Source organism: Falco rusticolus, chromosome 2 (genome assembly GCF_015220075.1).
Source record: "Falco rusticolus isolate bFalRus1 chromosome 2, bFalRus1.pri, whole genome shotgun sequence".
In the NCBI taxonomy this organism is placed as follows: Eukaryota; Metazoa; Chordata; class Aves; order Falconiformes; family Falconidae; genus Falco; species Falco rusticolus.
This window is the reverse complement of record NC_051188.1, coordinates 104,487,214-104,512,728: the sequence shown is the minus strand read 5'-3', so window position 1 is coordinate 104,512,728 and position 25,515 is coordinate 104,487,214. Positions and strand designations below refer to the sequence as shown.

The 25,515-nt window shown below is 34.4% G+C and overlaps 1 protein-coding gene across 1 annotated transcript in view; it reads left to right on the top strand.

Annotated features, from left to right (window-relative positions):
• Window positions 1-25,515, top strand: part of NCAM2 (neural cell adhesion molecule 2) — a 306,656-nt gene that overhangs the window by 154,401 nt on the left and 126,740 nt on the right. Inside the window, exons 2-6 of the mRNA XM_037378231.1 lie at window positions 5,220-5,294; window positions 6,102-6,308; window positions 8,613-8,756; window positions 14,279-14,416; window positions 20,310-20,427. Coding sequence (XP_037234128.1) covers window positions 5,220-5,294; window positions 6,102-6,308; window positions 8,613-8,756; window positions 14,279-14,416; window positions 20,310-20,427 — 682 coding nt within the window. The remainder of the gene's footprint in view (window positions 1-5,219; window positions 5,295-6,101; window positions 6,309-8,612; window positions 8,757-14,278; window positions 14,417-20,309; window positions 20,428-25,515) is intronic.

The window sequence follows — 25,515 nt, the reverse complement described above, 5'->3', positions numbered from 1 at the left end:
GCTAATAGCCTGGGGTATAACTATGGTCAGAGGAATTATGCTGGAAAGTCTTGCGCTCTACTTGTTTTTCAAAGAAGCCACTATCAGCCATCCAAATCAGTTTCTGTAGCTATCACTCCCCTCCTTAGTTCCATGTTGATCCCAAGCTTTTCCTTGTTTTGTTTTCCTAGCTGTGTCCTTTCCTTTTTACTGCTTTTGCATTGCCCACTTCATTTTGTGGGTTTGCAGGCCAACAGATTTATGAAGACTCCTCCATAGCACAGTGCTGTTTCATTGTTCAAAAGTAAATTCTAAAATGCATTCATATGTGTTGATGTAGTGTGAAACTGTTCAACTATATTATAACAAATTTACATTGTGGAAACTGGGGCAGAATATGGTATATTTTGGTTTTTGGTAACTGCCTGGTGTCGTAATTTTCAATACAATCAAAATGAAGGTTTTGAGGTTTTCTGAGTGTATTGGTGGTTTCTTTTTAAGAAATGGAATTATCAAGAAGTTGCTGAATGGAGTTACTAGTTGGAGCAGAGCTTTACCCACTACTTTGCAGATTTTATTCAAATATTATCTCCTTTTCCTTTTTGGTTTGTTATACATATATATGTTTTAAATATACATTTCTATATTATAAAAAAATAATATGTTTTAATGTATTGCTAAGTGACAATAGAAGTATATATGCGAGTGATTTAGGGTTACAATTTTTCTAAGCTTTCACTGATGACACCTCACTTTGGTTGCATTAGTTAATCATCTGTGTAGACCAGGGGTCCTCAAACTGCGGCCCGTGGGACGCATACGGCCCCCCAGGGTCCTCAATCCGCCCCCCGGTATTTACAGACACACACACACCCCCACACCCTCCGCCGGGGCTGGGGGGGAAACCGAGCAGCCGCAGATGACTGCCTGCCACTTCATCTGCGCACCCCCTGTTTAAAAAGTTTGAGGACCCCTGGTGTAGACAGAGCTATCACAGGTTTGTGATGCTAGTCCTGAAACGTGAAAGATACTGCAAAAGGGACTGAAATCAATTAGTCTACTAGATACTGGGTCTTATGAATAAAATCACCTGTCTCCATATTTAACAGAACAAATGGATCTCTTATTAATATTCTTACTTATCCTCCTAAGTGATTTTTAAACCCATTAAGGAATAATTCAACAGAATCCTCTTAGTGTAATACGGCTGATAATAGGGTGGGGTTTTTTTATAATGCCTGTGATCAAAAGGGAAGGGATTGGTTGTATCACCTAGTGCTAATAGTGGAGGGTTTTTTCTGTAAAATTGCACATGTACTGAAGACTGAGTGAAACCCTGTCTGACTTCAGTTTTCCTAGAACAGGTACACTACAGTAGCATTACATTCAACAGTGCTCTAGCTGAAGAGATCTTCTAGATCTTGCCTTTTTATTTATTTATTTATTTATTTATTTATTTATTGCTAGTTAGGTAACGTCCTTGGAAAAATGGGAAGAAGCAGTATTTTGTGAGATCTCTGAAGAAGTTGCTGTTCATTTCTGGGCTTGATTTAACATAGTTAAACAGCCTCTATGGACTTGAATTTCTGGAATGTCTTCACTGGCCTGATAAAATAAGCATTCGCCTGTGTATTCAAAGACTTTCAGACCAGTCTGGTACAAACAACTGCCTTTTATATTAAGCCGTTAGCTCTTAGTGTACAGCAATCACTTGAACTGTGTGTACATTGCATGCCATCCATCAGAGTTTATAATAACCTAATGTGCCTATATAGTTCTTTAAATAAATGTGGAATAAAACTTTCTGGATGTGTTGTCTCTTTCCAATATTTTACTTTCAGTAAGTGATTAATTGATCTTCTCCTAGAGCAGTATGACACTATTTGCTGACTACCTACAAGCACAGATTGCTAGACTAATCACTTGGGCAATATTTTTCATTCCGGTTTGCATGAAGCAGTATTTTTTTATTTACATGAAACGGAGCTAGGAAAATTATGAGCCTGGAAAAATTGGACAGATGGTCTTCTATTTTTCTATTTCATTTATATTAAATTGCCATATGTAGAAAATATGATTTCCTTTTGGTTTCAGAGATGTAGCTAGCATGTCTCCATGGTTTATAATTGCACTTGTGCTAAGAATTTTAAATAGAGTTCTGCCCTTTGCCAAAACTGTGTTACAGTCTCAAATGTAGATTTCATTGATGAAGGAAAAATATTCTCTAACTTTGCTTTTTACCTCTCATCATGCAGTTCCTTACATTCTTTCTAACATTTATTACTGAATCTGTTGTATTTACATAGTTCAACATCAGTTATTACAGTTATTGGAACTAAGCAATGAAATTGTTCTTGAAGCAATACTGCTGAAATGTGAATGTATATATTTCTGAAGCAACTATGCAAGACTACATACTCTATAAAAAATATAGTACCAGTCACATGGTGGCATAGGAGCTAAAAAGTGAGTCAGTGATTTGAAATAAATGCCTGGGCTCTAATCTCTTGAAATTCCCCAACCTCTGAATTTGTTGTTACCAACCAGCACTTACATGTCTTGAGGTTAAAGTGAAACTTACCCTGACAGGTAAATAAAGAAATGAGGCTTTGAGTAGCCTCCTGGGTGACTAATTACTCCTTAATGCTTATGAAAACAAAAATAAAACTTTGTCTGAAACTCATTTCCTTTTCTACTCTTAAGCTTGCCCTTTGCTTCTGGTACCATGGATGTAAAGACCATAGATGATAACAAGCACATTAGTTTCTTTCTCTGTCAGTGTTCTGCATGTGTCCTAAAGTAGTCTTCACTGTGTTCCTTGCTATTGCAATGAGAATGATCCTAGTACCTCCTCTGGTTCTAGATTCAACATTTTTACAATCCACTCAGTTTCTTCCTGATCTCTAGGCACTCATGCCATCTTCCTGATGGTCTTTATCAACTGAAAAGTTTGGATATTAGCAAACTGCACACAGATATTTACTTTTACCTGAAGTAGGATATGTTCTTGGGAGCTTTTTGGTTTTTTTCTTCTTGACTATTGTCTTATGGGAGGCAGGGTATAAAACAATAATAAAAATTAAAACAAAAAGTAAGTTCAGTCATGATGATGTCCTCAGTAATAGTATCCACAGTTCGGGACATCTCATTAAGAATGTTATTTACTGTTCAGATCTTTAATTTATCTGTAGTTGGTTTTGTTGGGGTTTTTTTCCTGTTGATGTTTTGTTTGTTTTGGTTTTGGGGTTGTTTTTTTTTTTTTTTTTAGAAAATACCCAATTCTGTTAAATTTAGTTTCGCAAACTGCTACTGAAATAATCCAATTTTCTTTGCCTTTTTTTTGTTTTCCTTTTGGTGTCTAGTCTAACCTGCTCAAAGCATAGTCAGTTACAAAGACAGAACAGATTGTTCAAGGCTTTATCCAGTGAGCTCTTAAAAACTGAATGCATAATCTTTCTGGACAATCTGCTCCACTGTCTGACTGTCCACATCATGAATATTTTTTTTTTCCTTATGCTCAGCCTGAACCTCTCATTTCAGCTTTTCTTTCATGTAGGCGTAAATACACCATACTGCCATACACCACTGTGAAAAGCCTGGCTCCATCTTCTTGATGAATTCCCCATAGATACACATGGGTGGCTGCTAGGTTCCCCTGCAGCTCTTTCTTCTGTAGACTGAGTAAGCCTAGCTCTCCCCAGCCTCTCCTGACTGGTTATATGACTCCCAACAAGTTATTACCTCCCAGCTGCAGAACTTAACATTCAGCTTTACTGAATATTACGGCATTCCTGTTGATAAAGTCTTCCAGTCTATCTAGGTCAATGACCTCCTTCACATCATTGATAAGGATGTTAAATAGGACAAATCCCAAGACAGAGCCCTAATAGTCTTTACTACTACTACCACCCTTTACCAGCCTAGTTGTCCATTCATCCAGACTGTAACACCCTAACTTGATGTGGTGGGTTGGGTCAAACACGCACACAGCTGCTTCCTCTCTTCTCCCACCTCCAGCAAGAGAGGGATGGAAATAGGAAGATTGGGAGTGAGAAAACTCAGGGGTCAAGATATAGACAGGAAAATCCCTGTGAAGTTACTGTTGTCTGCAAAACAGACTGTAGTTGGGGAATTTAACTTTATTTATTAACCATTACCATAAACATTTAATTACTGACTTGAGTATTGGAAAACGAAGATGACAAATACTTAAACACTTACGGAAAACACCTTTCTTCCCCTTTGTGAGGTTCCAGATGCCTCTTTCCTCATTCTTAGTCTCCACTCGCCCTCAGTGCAGGTTACACTCCATCCTTTCAGTGAGGTGACGGGTGAAGCAAGAGGTTGGGGTGAGGACATACCTAGTGCTTTCTTTCTGCCATTCCTTCTTCCTTACTCTTTTCTTCCACTGCTCCTTCTAACTGATTTCCACTGTTCCATTGTGGGTTATCCACAGGCCACAGTCCTTTTAAGGGTGTACTTGCTCTAGCATGGGCTTATGCACAGCCACAGTACCTTCAGGGGTGTCACCAGCTGTGCCATGGAGTACTTCCTGTCATGCTGGCCTTCTTGTTCCTCTCTCTTGGTGTTCTAAGAGGTGCCACAAACTCCTCCAATTGCCTCAGCTGTGTCCTGCAGTGGGTTCATTGTGAAGCTGGCTAGAACTGACTGTGTCTGTCACAGCACAACCTCTGATCTCCCTCCCACAGTAGTCACCCCTGCAATCATCCCTGCTACCAAAAGCTTGCCATTTATACCCAATACACTTCAATATAAGAATATTGTGGGAGGCACTGTTAAAAGCCTTGGTAAAGTCAAGGTAATTGCCACCAACTGTGTTTTCCTCACCCACAAGACTAGTCATTTTATCCTAGAAGACAGTGGAATTGGTCAGGCATGATTTATTCTTGGTCAGTCTATGTCAAGTGTTCCGCATCACCTTGTTCTCATTTAGGTTTTGGGTTCATGTTCATGTGTGTTTCTATCTCTTTTTCATTAATTTTATCCTCGGTTTTAGGATGTGAGGCTGTTACCCTTCATGCAACATCTTTTCATTATTTTGATTATTTCTCTACCTCCCTCTATATACTCCCGCTCAAAAGATACACTGCTTAGCTGAAACTTCTCAGATTTGTTTAATAGGCTCTATAGTATAGAATGAGAAAATACAAAAACTGAATATATAAAATTTAAAATCATAAATGCCAACATTTACTGACAATGTACTTTATATCTTTCAGCTCTACTTCAAGTTACAATTTCACTTAGCAAAGTTGAGCTCAGTGTCGGTGAATCCAAGTTCTTCACATGCACAGGTATTTACTCATTTTACTTGTACATACATATTTTTTGTTATATTTTGAACCTTCTATGTGATTTGAAACTGAAATCATTGTTTCTCAATATTAATTTAAATTTGCATGTATTTGTATATTCACATTGACTTGTGAGAAACGTGATAAATAGTAGTTCTTCAATGTCTTCATGTTTCCAGTCTAGTAACTATTCATTTCAGGCTCTGAATCACTCAATTTGAATTGTCTATATCAGTACAGGTAATTTATATCTGTTAGGATGCTTCTTTAGTTAAAATATTTTCACTTGTCTAAACTAAGGAGCTAAATAAGCTACTAGGCTTAGCTTTAGTATACTTTCCAATCTAACGAGACATCCAAAGAGTCTTTTCTGGTGGGTGAGATATCAGTCAGGAGAAGAGGAGTATGCATTTGCAGCTCTCTGATGTGGATCCTTGATGTTGCTGAGTTGCCATCTTCTAATGACAATGACACATGGCATGACTACACTGACAACACAACTGACTTATGACTTTACCTGTTCATCCAGTGACTGCTGTACAGCCTGTTTCTTTCCTTTAACACTTTATATCTTTCTGTGGTGTTGGTTTTTTTTCCCTCTTGAACCCTTGAGCTGCTATTTATCCTGTCTCAGCAATCATACGTCTGCATGCAGTTTTGTCTCGCTTGTCTTTCTACAGACTTTCTCACAACACTCATAATTTAGCAATTCTCTGACATTGTGTTTTGTGTATTGGTGAAGTATATATGTTGCTTAATGTCTGCCTGACCTTCTAATATTGGATTGTTTTTTGGTTTTGTTTGTAGCCATTGGTGAACCTGACAGCATAGATTGGTACAATCCACAAGGAGAGAAGATTGTTTCTAGTCAGAGAGTGGTTGTTCAGAAAGAAGGTGTTCGATCACGTCTAACCATTTATAATGCAGATATAGAAGATGCTGGTATATATCGGTGTCAAGCAACAGATGCTAAAGGACAAACTCAAGAAGCTACTGTTGTTTTGGAAATTTATCGTAAGTAAAATATTATAAATTAAAAAAATAAAGACTTATGTTTTAAGAGCTACTGCTATTGAGAAAGTAAAGCCTATCAAAATATCTTCCCAGGCTCTGAAACTTATGTTACAAATAATTGCATCTTCCACAGTTTCATTAATAGTCATGATGATGAAGACTTAAGGAAGTGGATAGCCACTTTGTAATATTGTAGATCACTTTTTCTTTGTATCTCAGAATGCCATATTCTGAGGGTGCACTCTGTGCCTCTCAGGGAAAAGACAAAATATGAGAAAAAAGTTATGCCAATGTAATTCTTATTATAAATATACCTACAATGTATTTCAAGTATGTGCATAAATATAAGTGCAGGAAGTGCAATATATGTAATTAAAAAGGTGGAATTAGTTATTTTTTTGTCAGCCTTTTCCTGATTTTGGCCGTATAATGGAATTTGCCATAAAACATTGAAGCTTACTGTGATAAGCAACAAAGATGCATGTAAATTACAAACTAATTGAGGAGTACATTTGAAAAGTAAATACATTCTGTTGTAGTAAGAGATTCCTCAAGACATTTTTTTTTGGTTGGCTGTTTGGTTGGTTTGGTTTAAAATTTATTTAAATAGCTTAACTTTGTACTATATTCCTTAGACCAATCAAAAATGCCTAAGAACAATACATTAAACAACTACACAGAGAAGATATAAGGCAAGGCCTTTGTTGATGAAAGTGTGAGACATATGCCAGCAGACTTTGAGCTGAGTTATTCTCTAATTTCATTGGGGAGTAGGGTTTTTTTTAACATTCATTAAAAAATTATGGATATACTGAGCACTAAGGATATGCAGTGAGACAGAAAATACAGAAAAGAATCATAAAGCATTACTTCTGAAAGATACAGGTTACTCAGATAACAAAAGACATATAATTTTTTAAAAAATCTATTGATAAAACAAACATTAAAATAGTCATAGCAGTCAAAAGTGATTACACGATGGCTCGAAAGCTGGCAGTTCAAAGGATTTCAAATTTTGTGCCATTTGTATGCTTCACAATACCAGTCACTTCATTAGCAAACTGTTGAGCAAGGCTGAAATCTTTTGAAGTATTCACATGTGGTAATTTTAAGAATTCTGAGGTTAGGTAATTCTGAAGACCTACACAGGAAATGTGAAGGTTTGTGGGAACTGACATATAAAAGCTTAATTATTCATATTTGTGATGTATTGTAAGGAAAAAGGCAGATACACTGTATTTCTAGGGTCTAGTTCAGTAGTCACTGATGTCTGTGAGAGTTTTTCTTCTGACTTACATATGGTCGAATACTTCAAATATTTCACACAAATACTTTGTGAAACTACACAAGACATATATGTAATAAAAGTGTGCTCCCTCTGCTTTGGTAATTGTGGATTATTTGAGCCTCACTCATATCAATACAAAAAGGTGGAGATGGACTTACATCTCCGACTTATGTTCTCCAAAGTGCCTTCTGAAATGTAATTGGCAGTCTTTGATCCATAGGTCTGACCATAGGTCAATTTGTTTCTTTTGTGTGCAAGATTTTGTCAGGCAATTTGTTTCTGCATTAGATCTTTCATGAGATCATGGATTAATGCCACTTTGGACTTCTAACACTAAATTATAGTAATACTGAACTTATTCAACCCACTAACAAAATTAAGTATCCCGTTTGGTTATTTGTGGTTGGTAAAATTAAAAGCTTCATCAGTCCTAAAAAGATAATCTTGGTTATTTCTTCAAGAAAAATACTACAAATGCTTATGACTTGATAATACTACATTTTTTCCATATAGTTTCCCATTGGCTTTTAAGAGTTTGTGTTTTACATAGCTTATGTTTTTCATAGTCAGTGAAGCTAAAATTCCACCTTTTTAATTAGACTTTCCCAAATAATCTGGATGATTTTGATGGAATAAAAAAATGAGGTTTTAATTCAATAATAAGATCATGAGGTATAAAACACACAAGACAGAAAATGTACTATTAACCTGAATATATAAACCTCTAAACAAATAGAGTTTCAAAACTGGGCTCTGGAAGACTGAAAACACTGAAAAATGTATTTCTAAAACATGCCTAATTTATATAAATAAAGCAAAGATTTTCATAATGCAAAATGATTGTAAATGGTCCAAGACCATTTGAGTCTTACCTGGGAAAATTATATTATATAAATAATTCTGTATTGTCACAATGAGAAGGCTTAATAGTCAGTTTACCTAAATTGGTGTCACATATAATTTTAATGCTAAGTGAACTGGTAACTCTTACTGTATTCTGTTTTCTTCCTTTTCAGAAAAGCTCACTTTCCGAGACATAATATCTCCACAAGAGTTCAGACAGGGAGAAGATGCAGAAGTTGTTTGCCGCGTTACTAGTTCACCTGCTCCCATTGTCAGCTGGTTGTATAGGAATGAGGAAGTCACAACTATTGCTGACAGTTAGTATTTTGGTAACTCTTTAAGTTATACATTCTAATTAATATTAAAATATATTGTAAAAGAAGACTAATCACATTTATAGTGGAGGATTTTGATTAGCCCATCACCTTAGTAGAATTTAACCAGGTTCTGTAGTCTATAGAGAATCCATATGCAATGGTTTCCTTCATGTATCATTTTTTCTAATTGGGAATTCTGTCTAGATGTAACATGAGGGTCAAAGTGACAAAAGATTGCTGGGAGCTCCTTCACAGGAACTCTTCCTGGACTGCCATGTATGTAGGAGTTTAATACATTTTTATAACATACACAGACAAACTTCAATGTGCATGCAAAGCTATGACACTGACCAAACACTTCATTGACTTTGGTATACTTGCACAGTAGCTCAGAGAATTCCAGGTCAATAGATTTTTTGCACTATTGTGAGAGTTTATTTGTATGAGTGTAAGTTACCCTTTGAGTTACAAGCAACAGAGATATAGGTGATCTGCTTAGGCTAGATACCCTAAAAGCTAGACTGATAAAGTCAGGCGAAGATGGATCTCATCTTCCCCCTATGCAAGTTTTAAGCCTGTAGAGAGACAATTAATTAGGCATATAGAATTTATTTGATTTACACCCTCAAATACTGTGAACCATTTTTTCAGTGCTGTCTCAATAGTTGTCTTTGCCTTTATGGAAAACAAGACTTTCCATGTTTTCTCTGGAAACGAAACTAACATTGTTGATGAACCAGCTGATCCACCTTCTCATCAGTCTTTATCTCTGCGTGTACTAAAAGTTAAGGTTGCAGTGTATGCACTTAAAATTATTGTTCTTTTGAAATTAGATATTATTTTTTATTTAAAGTGAAAATGAAAAGTTATATTTAGTCTCTTACGACATCACATAAATATGGAGCAGTTGGTGTGGAAAAAATAAGCTTGTTTGATGTTTCTGGACTCAAACTCCTCTCCATTTTGAAAGGAAAATTTAAATAAACTTTCTTATTTAGTATTTCCTATCCTTTCTGTCATCTAGACATAAAGAAGATACAGCAAACTTCTACCCTTAGAAAAAATTAGTTGAAATTTTGATACATGTAAATAAATAATGAGTGCAGGTAATACACAGAAGATTTTGACAAATAAGAACTCTGAAGACAAAACAAAATTTGGCTATTTAGCAAAAAGTCTTTTTCCAGGATGCAGCTCAGAGCTTGAAAAAGAAAAACTGCCTCAGGAACTCTCTCTTTCTTTTTTTTTTTTTTAATTGGCATTTTATTTGTTTTTCCAAACAATCTGGCTGATGTAGGGTTAGCAATGGAAATAATGCAACATTTTATTTCTTTCTCAAAATAATTTTGTAACACTCTGAGATGTTAAATTTCAATGTGTAAATTTGTCTTTTTCACCATTTTCTCTCAAAATGCTTGAAATGTGACAAGGTATGAAAACAGAAACCGGTTTTAATTTAAACAATATACTTTCCTTATGTTCTGATCTAGAGCAGTACCCAAATAAGATCTCAGTTATGCTTGGGAGGAAGTGACCTTTTCAATCATGTAAAAATAGGACATTGTGATCTTTCTGAGTTTTGGTTATGTCTATATGGGTTTATAATGCAGGTGGAAAAAGATAATACCCAAAGTCTTACAGTTAAGAATCTTTTCTCATGCCTTGTGAAATAAAAAGACTCTATTTTTTATTAAATTTCCAGCTTAAAAATTTCCAATAAAGGATCAGTTCCTATAACCTATTCACATAATTTAAAATTAAGTAGCATCAGATTTGTCTGTCATATTTTATATGGTGCCTATTAAAAAAGAAGTAACTAATATTCTTGTTGGGTTTTAGTTCATAGTAAGCTAAAATACTGAATAATTTCATATGCAAACTGAATTGTATGTTGCAGGTTTTTTAGGATTATGAGAAAGCAGCTTCAATTTTAAGCATTTAGCACTGGCATAGTAGGAAGACATGAGATAATGGCATTACTTTAATTTCATGGCTTTTCTGTTATATTCTTGCCCATTCTGTTGTATATGTTACAACTAGTAGGATTTTTGCAGCACAGACTTTTGACTATTTCAGCTTTGCAAATTCTTGACAGTTGCTAGTATCTATGTTTGTATGTTCCATTTGAACATAAGATTGATTTCTTCTCCCAGAACGCCTGTGCTCAAAATCAGAAGTGAAGATTTAAAAGATTTTTCCTGTGTAGTAGGCCCGTAGCTGAAATAGCCATAGGTGAAATAGCCTATCACCATTATGAATTAATTTTGAATGTTCCCAAAACCTTATCTGCTCTACTGGTAGATCATCCTAGGATTTATATGCTCTTTTCAGTTCTATGAAGAAAGTAAGAAAGAAACTGTGGGAGTGGCTGTCCATCATTCCTTGCTAAAAGAAAAGAACACAACAATCCTAGGTGAACAGTGACCTCCAAAAGTCTTTCTGGTCTTGCATTCCTTAAGATTTAATAGGGCAATATATAAAGCATCATTTCCTTGAAATGTTCTAAGGTTTTCTTTTTTGTTATCTACAGCTGAATTGTTATGACTCATAATTCCATTGTAAGAGACTTAGGGACATTTTGCTAGCTCTGAAAGTGAATGGGCTTGTTTTCATTCATCAGATCTTATGTGGAGTTGTGAGTGTTTTGCTTTGCAATTTATTTGCAGTTATTTGCAATTATTTGCAATAATTTGCAATTACACAATACTAGGGCTTCAAAGGACATTAAATGCAACTCATTCTACATTGCTTAAAGCAAATGTAGAAATTGTGTGTACAGACATTTTTATATTAGTTTATGGTTGGTGTTGACTTTAGAAGTAGGATAACTGCCCCAGTTAGTACAAATATGCTACATATATATATTGCCTACTATCTGTATAAATATGCATGTTTTATTGTGTTGCTGCTCAAATCATTAAGGTATGTGAGAATTCCGCTATCAGATTAGCAGTTTTCTATAAATATAGCATATGTGTGTTATGTAACTATAATTCATGTAGAAAATAGTATCTTGTGTAAAACTGGATAGAAAATATTGGGGACTGGTGCATCCTTCATGTTTTCTGTATGCTTTGATATATTCTGTTATTTCATGCTCTTAATTATGTAATACTATTACATTTTTTTTCCTCAAGCTCTGATTATGAAGCACTGAAAAAATATAGGCAATCCCTCTTGCCCTCCATACCGCTTAACATTTGATTTGACTGAAGGGGAAGATGGTGCAGCTGTGCTAAATTAGGCATTTGAAGTTGAATGAGTTGAGTCCAGAAACAGAGTGACCAACAGGAGGAGTGTAGTACCCCGTCATTGTCCACATCCACCAACTGTAATCTGTTTAGTATAGGACACAGTTTTTATTAGGGTATCCACAGGACAGTGAACTTTATGTCTGCATAGCTTTCCTGTGAATCATGTTGTATTACTAGTTTATTCCACTGCTCTGAACCTCCTGAGTGTTCCATAGTATATATGAGTCCACCCAGATCTAACCTGTGTCTGTCAAGATTGCAGTGCATTTGTTGACCTAGCTGGTCTACGCACAATTGATTCCTGTTGAATGAGAAGAATATAATCGTATACTTAGTAGCATTTTTACAGCAGTGTGAACTGTTCTTTCACAAACCTACCAAAGGATAAAACATGGAGAGCAATGGTTTCTAAAGTCACACATTCAATTCATATTTCATTTTTTAAGTTGCCTTAAAATACAAGGCACATTAATTTTGTCTCTATGTAGACAGTATTAGTGGCAGAAAAAGACCCAAAATCTTTTTCTTCTGCTATACCTACTTATGAGAATCTCTCTGCTGTATTCATTATGTTATTCTTAAAAAGTTTAAAAGATAGCCATTCAACATCTACAGTTTTTGTTTCCTGTTACTAAATGAAACTTACTTTTTCAGCATTTTAAAGCAATAAAGGTGATCTCCAGTCCTCTCGTTCACCTCACACATTAAATATTTATGTTAACAACAAAAAAATACCACAAAAAAGAAAGGTTACCAATGCTTAAAGAGGGGCTACATATCACCTTTCCAAAACATATTGAAGCATAGCTCTCTGGGAATTGTGTAGGCACAGGAAAGAAAAATATTATATAATTTGTATGTGGTAGTGTGTGAAATGGAATTAATGTTCAAGCATGACTTTAATAAACTAGACACAATTAGCGTAAAAGTGCTGAGGTTATTGATTTCCTTTAAAACTCTGTCAGGTGAAGCATAATTACATTTTCTTTTTTCATTTCGTTCTTAATTTTCTGAAAGAGTTCTTGGTAACAAAACAGAACTGACAAGGCATAAAAAGCTGTTTTGTTAGTAAATATGTATGTGCATATATATCTTCTATGAATAGACTCTTAACTTTATGACTACATAAAAGCTTTTCTACCAAGTGTTGTTTATCACTGTTTTTCAATATCAGTGTTGTGTCATGAGAAATCTAGCACACTTTAAAAATCTAGCAGAATCAAAATGGAAAGCAAAGTGAAAAAATGACACTTGGTTGCTAGTTAAAACTGAAAACTAGTAAATCTCATCATCCTTCAATACTGAAAGGATGACACTAGCGCAAATAGAACAAGAAAGACCGCTGAATAACATGTACACAGGTTCTTAAAAAACTAAGTGTGGTGAATTGCAGGAAGTAATTCTTCTCCAAAGACTCCATTAATATTGACTAGTTATGGTGGATTGACCTTGGCCAGTTTCCAGGCACCCACCCAGCCACTCTCTCACTTACCCTTCGCAACAGGTGTGGTGGGTTGACTCTGGCTGGATGCCAGGTGCCCACCAAAGCCACTCTCCACTCCTCCACCTCAACTGGACAGAGGAGGGAAAATACAATGGAAGCCTCATGGGTCAAAATGAGGGCAGGGAGAGAGATCATTCCCTAATTACCTTCACAGGGAAAACTTGCTTCATGAAAAAATAATTTGATTTATTACCAATCAAATCAGAGTGCAATAATGAGAAATACCCTCATTGTTATTATTATATTACTCAAAACTGAGTAATAGTGAATGAGCAAAGAAACAGGAGGAAGGAAAGAAGGCAAGGAAGCTGAGAAAAGATTAAGCATAAGCTGCAAAATGGGCACAAAGACAGTTGGTTAATTTAGATGAGAGAGGGAAGACACATATTCTGACTTATTCTGTTATAAATTGCTTGATTTATCTTTTTTCCATTTCTTTAATCTGTTTGATATTCTGTGTAGGTGTTAATGAATATTCCACTCATTTTGCAACAATTCATAAATTTAACTTACATTCAATGACTCCTCAAAGTAAGTAGGAAGTTATGGATGAAAAATCCATACTGAATTTTAGGAAACAGCAATATATTTTGGAGTAGGAAAAAACCAAATTTATCAGCTGAGATTTTACTTTTAAACTGAGAAATGTTTTGCCAATGAGCATTCTGATTGTACGGAGACAGTACATAAATATAACTCATTAAGTTAGCATTCCTCATGTCTTGGTTTACTAACAGTACTTGATCTCTTACTTGCCTTTCTAGATCGATTTGCAGTATTAGCAAACAATAATCTCCAAATTCTTAACATCAATAAAAGTGATGAAGGAGTATACAGATGTGAAGGAAGAGTGGAAGCAAGAGGAGAAATTGACTTTCGGGATATAATTGTTATTGTGAATGGTAAGGAGTAAAAGTTATTGAATTGACTTCTTACTTTATTATCATAGTCTATTTTAAAATATATCAGCTTCTATAAGTATCCTGATTAAACTAGTTAATATAGTTGTCATGTCTGTTTAGTATTGTTTTCCTACAAATGTATTTGTTTAATACTTGAAAAAAAATCTATACTGTGTAAGTACAATTAATTGCATTTCATAATATCAGTATATATTTATGTAAAACCTGGATTATTGTTTTTAATCATTCACAAAATAATCACTGCAACAAATGAGTTTCAGATTATAATATATAGTACTTCAGTTCACCCTTTGTTTTTCAGTGTTTTGTCATTTGTTAAAAATCCACACTTGATTTTTCATAGTTATTTGCCTTCATTGCATTTACATATTTTAACTGTCCAAAAAGCATCATGTATTTTACTAAGATTAACAGTATTATGTATAGATTTTTAACATTTTATTTTTATGAGGAGTAAAATACATAACAAGTTATCTGAAAAGTGGCATTATATATTTTATTGGTTTATAATACAACCCTAAGATGGAATATGAATGGTTTAAGACAATATGGAACGTTTAGCTCAACCTCCCTCATAAATTCAGGGTTGACCTGTTGAAAAATAAATCTCTCTTCATATATTGTCTGGAAAGGACACAGTTCATAAAGGGAATTTTTAATCTAAGCTTTCTGTTTAATGTTGTTTTTCAATTAAACTGCTTCCATCAGGCTTATTAGGTTCTGAGTTTAGATGCTTTGTCCTTGACTGGTCCTTCTTGGCAAACCTCAGTTTACAAAAGTTATTATGTAAGTTGAATTTTCCATTAATTTCAGGACAAAGATCAGATTCTGACACAAGTGTTATTTAATCCTTATAGTCAAGCAGCAAACTTTGAAACAGAATTTTTATATTATTGTAGATAGTATACAGACAGTGGCAAGGAAATGGGTGATTATCCTACGTATTGTGATAGAATATAACAGTACATGTTCTATGTACTGTGAAGCTCCCCCAACAAATTGCTTTCCTCTCTGTGCATTGTGGTGCTGTGTTACCTTGAGTCCTGGTTATGCACAGTTCCAACAGCACATCTGATAGTATTTTAAATCCTCAGTGACATTTTCTTCTGCTGCTATTTATGTACGTGGTTATGAACCTACATTCTGAACACCTTGCATTTCTATCTGATATTTACATTCAGTTGAGATGAGAGGGAGCCTACTTTAACCTAAAATGTCAGATTGCAGCTATAGTCTGACTTCACATCACCTATTGGTGGTTTATATCCACAAATTTGCTTCTTCATATGTTTATTATGACTCTAGACAAGAATGCTAACACTCTCTTTACCTCTAGACTTCAGTTCACAGAGTTGGGAGCAGGAGTTGCTAACTGATTCTGACGTGGCTGCTCATGTAGAGTGGTATCAATTAAGAGCTGTTTTCTGCTTGATTTATAGGAATAAATATGTTTTAATATAAAAAGCTGAATGTATTAAATTTGGCCCAGGAAGGCTTTTAGAGCAATATTAAAAATCTGAAAGAAAGAAAAATCGTAGTACTCTTTGGAGAAAAGGAAAACCTATGAATGAATTTGATTCAGAAAAGAAAATGGGGAAAAAGGAGCAATGGAGCAGTCTGTAGGTCACTAAAAGCTACTTAGCTGTATTTCCACCATGTATTCTTTTTCCAAAAAAGTAAGCAATAATATTGGCTTAGGAGGATAATCAAAGCTTAGTATAAAAAGTTATCATGATAGTGTTTGTATGTAGAAACTATTAAAAGTTAGAAATTTACTGTTTATTTACTTGTATTACAATAGTGCCTACAGAATCTACAGAAAGATCTAAGATCTATACAAACACATAGTAAGAAGTATACAAGGTCTCCAAAGCTGGATAAACCACAGCTAAAGAACATAGAAATAGGAATATTATAGGAAAGCTGACACACCACAGAATGCATACTTTCAAGGCTTAAAATTTTAAAGGTTTTGTGACAGTTGTAGGGAGAGGAGACTATAGAGAATTATTATATTAATAATTAAATTAATATTATTAGTCTTTGCTCTTTACACTTGTATTTAGGGTTTACAGTAGAAATATATTCTCAGGAGGAATATAGGGGCTGGTGGTGTAGCTTTGCTGATTTATTTTGAGAGTGGAAGAATTCTCCATGTATGATGTTTCTCTTCTGCAAATAGTATATGAGTATGTTGCTTTTCAAATATCTTCTTTATTATAGAGCAAGAGTTGATATTGTTTATACTTCTGCAAATATGATGTATTCCAATGCTTATATGTACTTCACTCAAAAATGTAAGCTATGGTACAACTGTGCGAAATCCTGGATTCCCTTTTGCAAGGACAGTGACAAAGTTTTAATTAAAGAAGAAAGATATTAGCTATCTTTTTACTCATTGCCCTCTAGATAGAGTGTTATCCATGCTGCAGGTGACCCATACATGCTCTGATTCAGGACAAAGATTTGAACTAAGGTCACCTCTTCTGTGAACAAGAACTTCATTCAGTACTGTTTCCTTGCCTCTGTCCATCTAAAGAGGGAGGAGAGAGAGAGCAGAAAAACATTTTGAGAGGTTGAGAGCACCCCAACCTTAAAACAAAGTAATGAAGACCACTTTCTCACAGGTAGATGGTATGAGATCAAATCCTCTCAAGAGGAGGAGAAAATTAAATCTAGTATGAAACATAAATCTCATATTTAAGAACAAGATATAAATTCCCTCTTGGGCCATTTTGGACATAAATGAGTCGTTTCTGCCCATGTGGATGATACTTGCCTACAGAATGGTTTCTTCTGGTATGTGGAGGCAAGAAAAATGAACCACCACTAGAACTATTACTATAAAATGAAGGGTTGACCTTGCAACCACAAGAATAAAATGATTAAATAGTTGAACATAGTGGTCACTTACATCTACACATAAAGTTAATGTTGTAGAGATGTATTTCATTTTGAAGAGAAGGAATTAGAGAAGACAATGGTATGTGTCTTGAAAATATTTCTTCCATTCTCTACTGTGCCTGGCCGCTAAGCTGATTGATACAATATTGGCTAATTCACTCCTGAGAAAGATGTAAATAACAGGAAGTAGAAATGAAATGGGTAACATTTCTGTCAGACTGTAGTAGAGTATGTTCTTTTATATACCAGGTTCAAAACTAGCTGACCATAGCCGCAGTTATGACTCAAGTCACATGCACATAGTTTTAAAAACTATAAAGTGTAAAAGAAACTATTTTGAAAGCACAGTGTTCTGGTTAGTGTTGCAAGACTGGGATTCTGTGGTGAAGAGTTTGACGGTGAAGGCCTGGAAATGAAGCAGAAATCCTCTCGCTACCAACTTATGGAAAAGATGAAAGCTGAGTAAATTTGAAAAGGAAGTGTTAAAATACATTTCCCTAGATTATCAGTCCATGAATTTGGAGATGCGTTGTTCTGGGGACATGGTATTTCCATATCCAATCTGTAGCCCAGGAAATTTCAGATAGGGAAGAAATTATATGTGAAACATACTTAACATAAAAATCTGTGAAAGCAACATAAGTATATTTTAGAAAACATCTTTAGTTTTAGCTTGCTGTTTGTTATAATATAGGGTTTTTTTGGTAAAATGCTTCAAAAATTATATCTGAACAGAATGCAGATTTTAAAATAATTAAAATCTTGTAACAAAGCTTGATATATGAAATGTAGTTTTTAATTTATGGAATATTGGGGGTATAATGGGTAATAACTTGAAATAAACTTGAGTTGGAATATCTCTATGAAATCTAGTGTTTAGGTATCTTTTTCTACTAGCAACACTGAAATTTATATAGCATTTTTTCACTGCTGGTATTTACAGTGTGGTCTAAATGGCAAGATGTTTTGGTTTGCTTTGTTTTTTGAAAAAAAGGTGGTTAATGTAAAATAGAACAAAATAATTCCAGTCTTCCTGAAAAAAAACCTGCTTATTTTTCTCTTCCCCCCCCCCCCCTCTCCAATCCCCACCCCCAGTGGTCTTGTTGATTTATTTCTTTAAGTTTTCTTCACTGTCTGGGCAGTTCCATAAATGGAATAGACATCCTGATCTCAACTGACATTAATGAAAAAATTGTTTTCACTCTAAATGTGACTGGATTGTGCCACTTTGCTGTAAGTGTGAAATGTGAGAGACTTGCCAGTACAGATTTGGCTTTTCCTCTTTTAGGTTCACGCTTTAGTTCCATCCTACATACATACAAGAACAAAACCAAAGAAAAACAGATCTTTTCCCAGAAAGAATGATGAGAAAAACAAAATTTGACTTTTGAAAAGAAGAAATAATATTTCATTTTGTTGTTATTGCAGTAACTCTTTGAATATTGAAGCACTTCAGTAATGTGCTGCATTTCACAGTCCTGCAGTTAGTTGTGAGCAGCAAAGAACCTGCTACTTCTGGCAAAGAATTGTTTCACCTTCTCATGTTACCGAGTATTTTTCCAGGCCTAGACGTTAGAATGCATTGCAAAATGGCTAAAATGTATTAAATGCTTTATAAGTGACCTTTTTTCGTGAAAGATGGATAAGTTGTTGTTGCACAACAGAACTGTTTTGTATTCTGGGTAATGTCCCATGCAATTTCAGAGAGGAAAGAAGTGATCTGTGAAACACAGAAGTACATAACAACATTTACTTACTGATCATTGGTAATTCTGGTACATTACATTCAAAATAATTTTATATATTTAAGGTTCAGAAGGTGGAAAGACTTCTGATTAAAACTGAAATATTTGGTGCAAAGCAAATGAAGTTGTTTCTCAACGGTTGTGGGAAGAGTTTGTGCAGAAGTACAAAGGGAAGCCAAAAGCAAATACATTGGGGTTGCCTGTTTTTTCTTCTTTTCTCTAGTGAAAGTTCAAGCTAAAAACTGAGTCATTCTGATGACAGGATGTTTTTGCTGAGACGTATAGTTCTGAAGATCTAATCTTCTTTTCCCTTTCCTTTCACTTTCCCTGACATTCCTTCTTTACCATGTATCCTCTTCCAGTCTGCTGGGATTGTTTTTATTTGTCTATTTGTTTGATAGTTAATGGAAACATGTTAGGGATAGCTGTCTTAAAATTACCATATGAGCAGAGATGTTAAATATCAGCGTTTGAGTTGTTTTGTCTTAAATCCTATTGCTTTTTTTTTTTTTTTTTCCTTTTTTCCTGCTGGATAGAAGTTCCCTGCAAACTGTTACAATTTTAGTCATAACTTCATCCCATCAAGAACAGACAAAATATGTCATTCTCAGACCACAATTACAATTTCTGGAAATACAATTTCCAAAAATAGATTGTTTCCATTGGGTTCTATCACATTTCACCTTTTGAAGCTGGTGAGACTCCTGCCCAGGAAATATGCAGGAGTTCAGTAAAGAGAATTAAATACACATAATCGACTACTACATACTGACACCTGTTTTAAAAAGGACTGTCTGACATAAGTACATATTTGCATGTTAGCTTTATAATCGAATGAAAGAGAAAAAAGACTAGAGAGATATTTTCATTTGAGATAGGTAAATTAGTGCCCATCATAACTCCGTTGTGTCTTACACATGCTAGGTATAACTTCAGTCACTTAAAAATTTTCTGTAAGAAAATTGAAGGAGTGCTGAAAAAAGCTTTTAAAAATTTATTCTATTGAGGGGGGAAAAAAGTTTATAAATGTCCTGATAATATTAAAAATCTAGTAATAGTGATTCATGTAACATGTGTTACAGGTTACAAGTGTAAATTGATCCCTAAGTGTAACCATAAATTCCAAAATTAGTAAAGGATCCTATCCTGTGCTTTAAATTTCTCAAGAAACACATGAAACAATTTAGTTTTTCAGTAATAGGACATAATGTTTTATTTTTCAGTTCCCCCTGCAATTACTCTGCTACAGAAGTCCTTTAATGCCACTGCAGATCGGGGAGAAGCAATAACTTTGTTCTGCAGAGCCACTGGATCACCTCCACCTGAAATCAGTTGGTATAGGTAAGTTCAGTTGAAGTCTACACATCATAACACATTGCTTTAATGCGTCATGATTTTCTATCACAGTCTATTAAGCTATGCAACCTTCATTTCTTAACTGAATTTTAAAAGCATTTGCTCTCCAATTCTGTTATAATGTCTAAAGCTAGATTCAGCGTTAATGAGTGAATGAACTCACACAAACTGAATTGCACTCAGGTCACCAGCAAGTGAGATAAATGTAAAAGGTAACTAAAATATTATATTGATATGATATCCTCCTATTTGAGCAGAAACAAATAAAGCTGAAACAATGAATTCATGTCTCAAAAGCAATACAAGCAAAGGTCTCAACTTTTGCACACAAATTCATCAGGTAAAAACATGCTGCATTTATGCAATGAATAAATAATCAATACAGTTCAGCAACACTGATAACAAAGATAGTATTTTCCCCATCTGTAAAAATAGATTCTAACCCTAACTCCATTTCAATGACATTCAGGAGGTATGGCTTTAGACACCCCTAGGACATCAGAGTGTTTTCATTGAATAAATTTCAAGGGTATATTACGTAATTTTTAAAGTGTAGTATGTTTTGAAAATGGAACTGCTTTTAAGTTTGTGTGTGGTTTTTTTATGATGTCAATGAAATAAACATAGTATAGTTATGTCATTTGGGAACACCATATAACATTCGTAAAAGTTTTAATATCCATCCACTCTATATTCTATTTTAACAAAGATATGCATCAGTCCTGGGATATAAGGTATCTCAGATACTTCATATCAGTGCACATTTCTGTTTTAGACCTGAAAAATGCGCATCTTCTTATATTATTTCAGGCAAATTAAAAGGTCATTGTATTTTTAAAAGGGACATACAACAGATTTTCATTTCCTTTGCAATCTGAACAATGTTAGATTCATTTTAAATGTTAGCTTCCTTTGACTTGACACCGTTATCTTAACATGCCATAAGTTAAATATGGATTTAAATTTTTCTCATGTGCAATATGGATCTCAGGAGATGTAAATAATTAGAATACAATGTTAATTCCTTAATGTGACTTAGAATTCAAAATTTAATGAAAAGGAGAATGAAGAAAACCAAAATATGTAGAGCCCAAATTAAAGAACTGCTGCTAAATTCAAAGTAAGTAATTTTTTACAAAGTCTGCCTTACCTGGCCAGAATTAATAAGAGTTGTCTGTAATTTGGTATCCTAAATCGCCTTGTTGTAAGGCAACCAGCATTAATGTTGTACATTATTAAGAAAGAAAGCATAAATTTCCACAGTTTGTGATATCTCTGATTATAGTTGTGGGCTTTTTCTAATATTTTATAAATATTACACTATGTACTTAGGCTGTGTCTTGGAGGCATGCTTATCACTATGTCTACTGATAAGAACTTACTGAAGGATTTTCCTTTGGTTTGTCAGCCCCTGAGGCAACCGACTGACTTGTTAAACCATTCATTAAATATCTTGATGAAGTTTTTACAAAAGCTTCACAGGCTTGTGTACTGGATACTGAATCTTAAATGCATAAGCTTCTTTTCTGTTCCTATTTACGGAACCATCTCATAGCGAGTAATATTGGATTATGTGCCTCTCTTCCCTGTTTTTGGGGCGGTTTGTTCTTCCCCCGCCCCCCCTTCATTCTCTTTTTATTTTGTCTCATTAGGCCACAAATTCTTGACAATGGAAAATGCTTGCTTTTTTATTTGCTGGCAGTGAGAGATTGTAAAGCAGTAGCTGGAAAAGGCCCCGGTCTCTATGACAGAATCTAATTATTAATACGCAAGCAGGGGAAAAAAGATGGGAGGAACTAAACTATTTTTTCTAGAGAAAGCAAACTTGATTCTAAATTCTGGTTTTCAGTGCTAATTTTCTGTGTCAAATTCCTGAAATTTCTGTCCCGAACTGTTCAGGTCACTTTTCACTCACATATAGGTAGCCAGTTAAAAAGATTCAGTCAGCTAATACCTTCTTCTTGTCCTTGGACTTACCTTGCAAATATGTCAAGACAAAGTCCCTAGTTTTCTAGAATACTTCAGATACTTTTTCTTTAACAATTAGACTGAATGTAGGAAAACTAGATCAACATAATCCTTGATTTTGAGAAAAATCTAAAAAGCATTGTCCATGGTAGGAATGTCTATGAAAACTGATGTATCTATTATTAATATGATTGTCATCCATTGAGAACCTAATTGAAACCATCTATCAGCATTAATGGCTAAGGTGTCATATTCCCAATTTCATCCTGTTTAGTTTATTTTTTGATGTTGAATGTAAGCTGATACTAACTTCAGTTTTATGCTTTTTAAATAAACAAGTGGAATTCTTGAATTTCATTAAGCACTAATGCTGATTTTGCAAGGATTATGACTTTTGGTTACAGCAAGCTGTGGGAATCGTGTTCAGTTTTATTCCCAACTGCACAGTTTATCTATGTGAGTTCAGTCATTTTGTTTAATTTGCCTCAGGTTAACCATTTGTAAAATGGGCAGGTATAATGGAGTGACTTATTGGAAGTCTGTTTTCTGAATGCATAGCTATGCTAAGAGAAAAAGTCTAGAGAGATGCAAACTTTTATAACAGAGAAAAATGTTTCCTTTGTAAAACATTCAAAAGTACACAGAGAATTCTGGAGAGCTGAAGAAAAAGTTCTGATAAACAGGGTGGGAATGATTTCTACTCAGTTCTGCTGGATGTTTTTCATTATATGTTATAGAAAGTATATCCATACCTGTTGAGATGTTTCAGTAAGATTAAAGACCAGTTTTATACACAGTTCAGTGTTCTCATGTCTATGTTGCCCTTTAAAATTGGCTCTGGCACCAATTATTCTCTCATTCCCTGTATTGAAGTTTCTTTAGCCAGGCCTGCGTTATTTGGATCTATCATTATGTAGTCTTACATTCCTTAAAATACACTGATATTTTAGTCAAATAAAAAATAATTTATCCTGATCTTATTTTCTCTCATTTCCTTTTTGGTTTCCAGTGAACTGATTTAACAGGTCAACTTCAGCTTGAGCATGAAAAATGGCTGTATTTTTAAACCAAAATGACAGTACTGTTGAGGTATCTTATATGTTCCTCTGTGTTGACTGTAAGCAAGATGCTGGACAGAAGAGTAATTTCAAGTCTTAAACTCTAAGACAGTAGATAATGTAGTAAAGCTTTAACCTTTTATGTTGACCCTTTTCATTTCCAGGTGCTGGCAATGTTGAGATTTTGTCAATTTAAAATTAAGGTGTCTACACTTAAGTGTCAATCTTTTAAAAAAAAAAAAAGAAGAAAAAAAAAGCATTACTTCACTTACAAATTAGTCACTTTGAAAAAACTGGTCAAGCAAAAAGGTCAGCAAGATTTAGTTGCTGCTCTATTTAATATCCATATGTTCTTTGTTGGTATTTCATAGACCCAGAGAATCTAATTCTTTTACGACTTAACTGATATCTCTATTGAAGCTGATATTACATTAGTGTAAAGCATAACCTTCAGAGAGGCAATACACTAATACAATTACATTAGCCAGGACTGAAAGATAAAGGTCCATATGTACAGGTCAGGAACTGGAAATCTACTTACGTGTATGGTTTTACTGAAAACACGATGATTGTTTACTTATGTGGAGATAATTTAAACTAGTAAAGTTTAGCTGGATCAATCTATTATCTCTACTGACAGGACTTAGAGTTATCTGAAAAAAAGAAGTAACCTGCTTTTAATGTTATTAATGTTTTCCTGTTCTCCAATATCGACATCAATCTGAACCTTTCCTCTTCACTACAGTGTCCAAGGAAACAGTCATAATCTCATTTCTGCTTAGAAATAGTCATAGATACAGGTGAAGTTTGTGATAACAGGCATTTGTAAAATACTTCTGACTTTGGATATAGATTTTTGTTTCCTAACAGAAATCACTAGATTGTTTTTGTGAAACTACTTATGTGGAAAATTAGACCTTTTCTGTTCTGCAAAAAAATTTCCATTTTTGCTTTGGAAAGGAGATTAACAAAAATCACAATAATGTCTTGAACGGACAGCTATGTGGATTAGAGTTATTTACATAAATGTTACTGAAATGCTGGCTATATAGATGCCCGGGGAATCCTGTTAATAGATATAAATGTTACCAAGAAAGAAGTAGTATTCTCACTTTTAAGGAAAATAATACGTCAGAAAATATTAAATATATATAGCTGGTAGCATTATCTGAGAAGGTGGTAAAAAACAGTGTTGTTCAAGTCCAAAACTAGGCATATTGAATAGTAATACATATTGGTTTCATTTTATAAATAGGTTGTTTTCAAAAGTTGGCCTTGTCAGCAGGATTACCAATGCTTATGAAAATCAAGCAAGTTATATGTAGGTGCTTATTAGAAGGGGTTGCTGATGACTCAACAGAAATAAGACCAAAACAAGCCTACAGCAAACTAAGCAGAAGAAATTAAAAAAATAAAATAAAATGCAATCTTAAAGAAAGGAGCTCTTTTGAAAACTGCGTATGCCAAGGTGCTCACATGGACCAGTCAAGCCTCAATCAGCCCTCAGAATTGTTCACAGGTTTTATTATATCTGTACCATCTGGTCAGAACTCATTCTAACTTCTGGAGACATGCCTGCTTACTAAGTTGTGGCTAGCCAACAACAACCGAGTGGAAATAATTTGGAAGAGTTCTTTATGTGCCAATAGGCTCTACATGTATGTAATGTATTTTTTTATAAGTTGGTACCTGGTTACTAATGTGAACTGCAATAGTTACATTTAGAAAATACACTTTAAAATGTTTATCACGTACAAGACTGTATTTGTCTAACCTGCTCCTTCTATCCTTCCTTAAGTGTAAGCCATATGTTAGAGTTCTAGTCACAAGAATGTTTTTAACATTAAGTCAATATTGATCATTTAGGAATAAAGATAATATAATATTTTTAATATGCATATACCTTAGAACCTCACAACAAAATTGTAAAGCTGGGGTCTTGAACATCAAAATGCAGTTAAGAATTTTTTCTTTGTGCACATATAATTATTCTTAAGAAAAAACACCGTGATCCTGCAGAACAATTTTTGTTATGCTAAAATCAGCT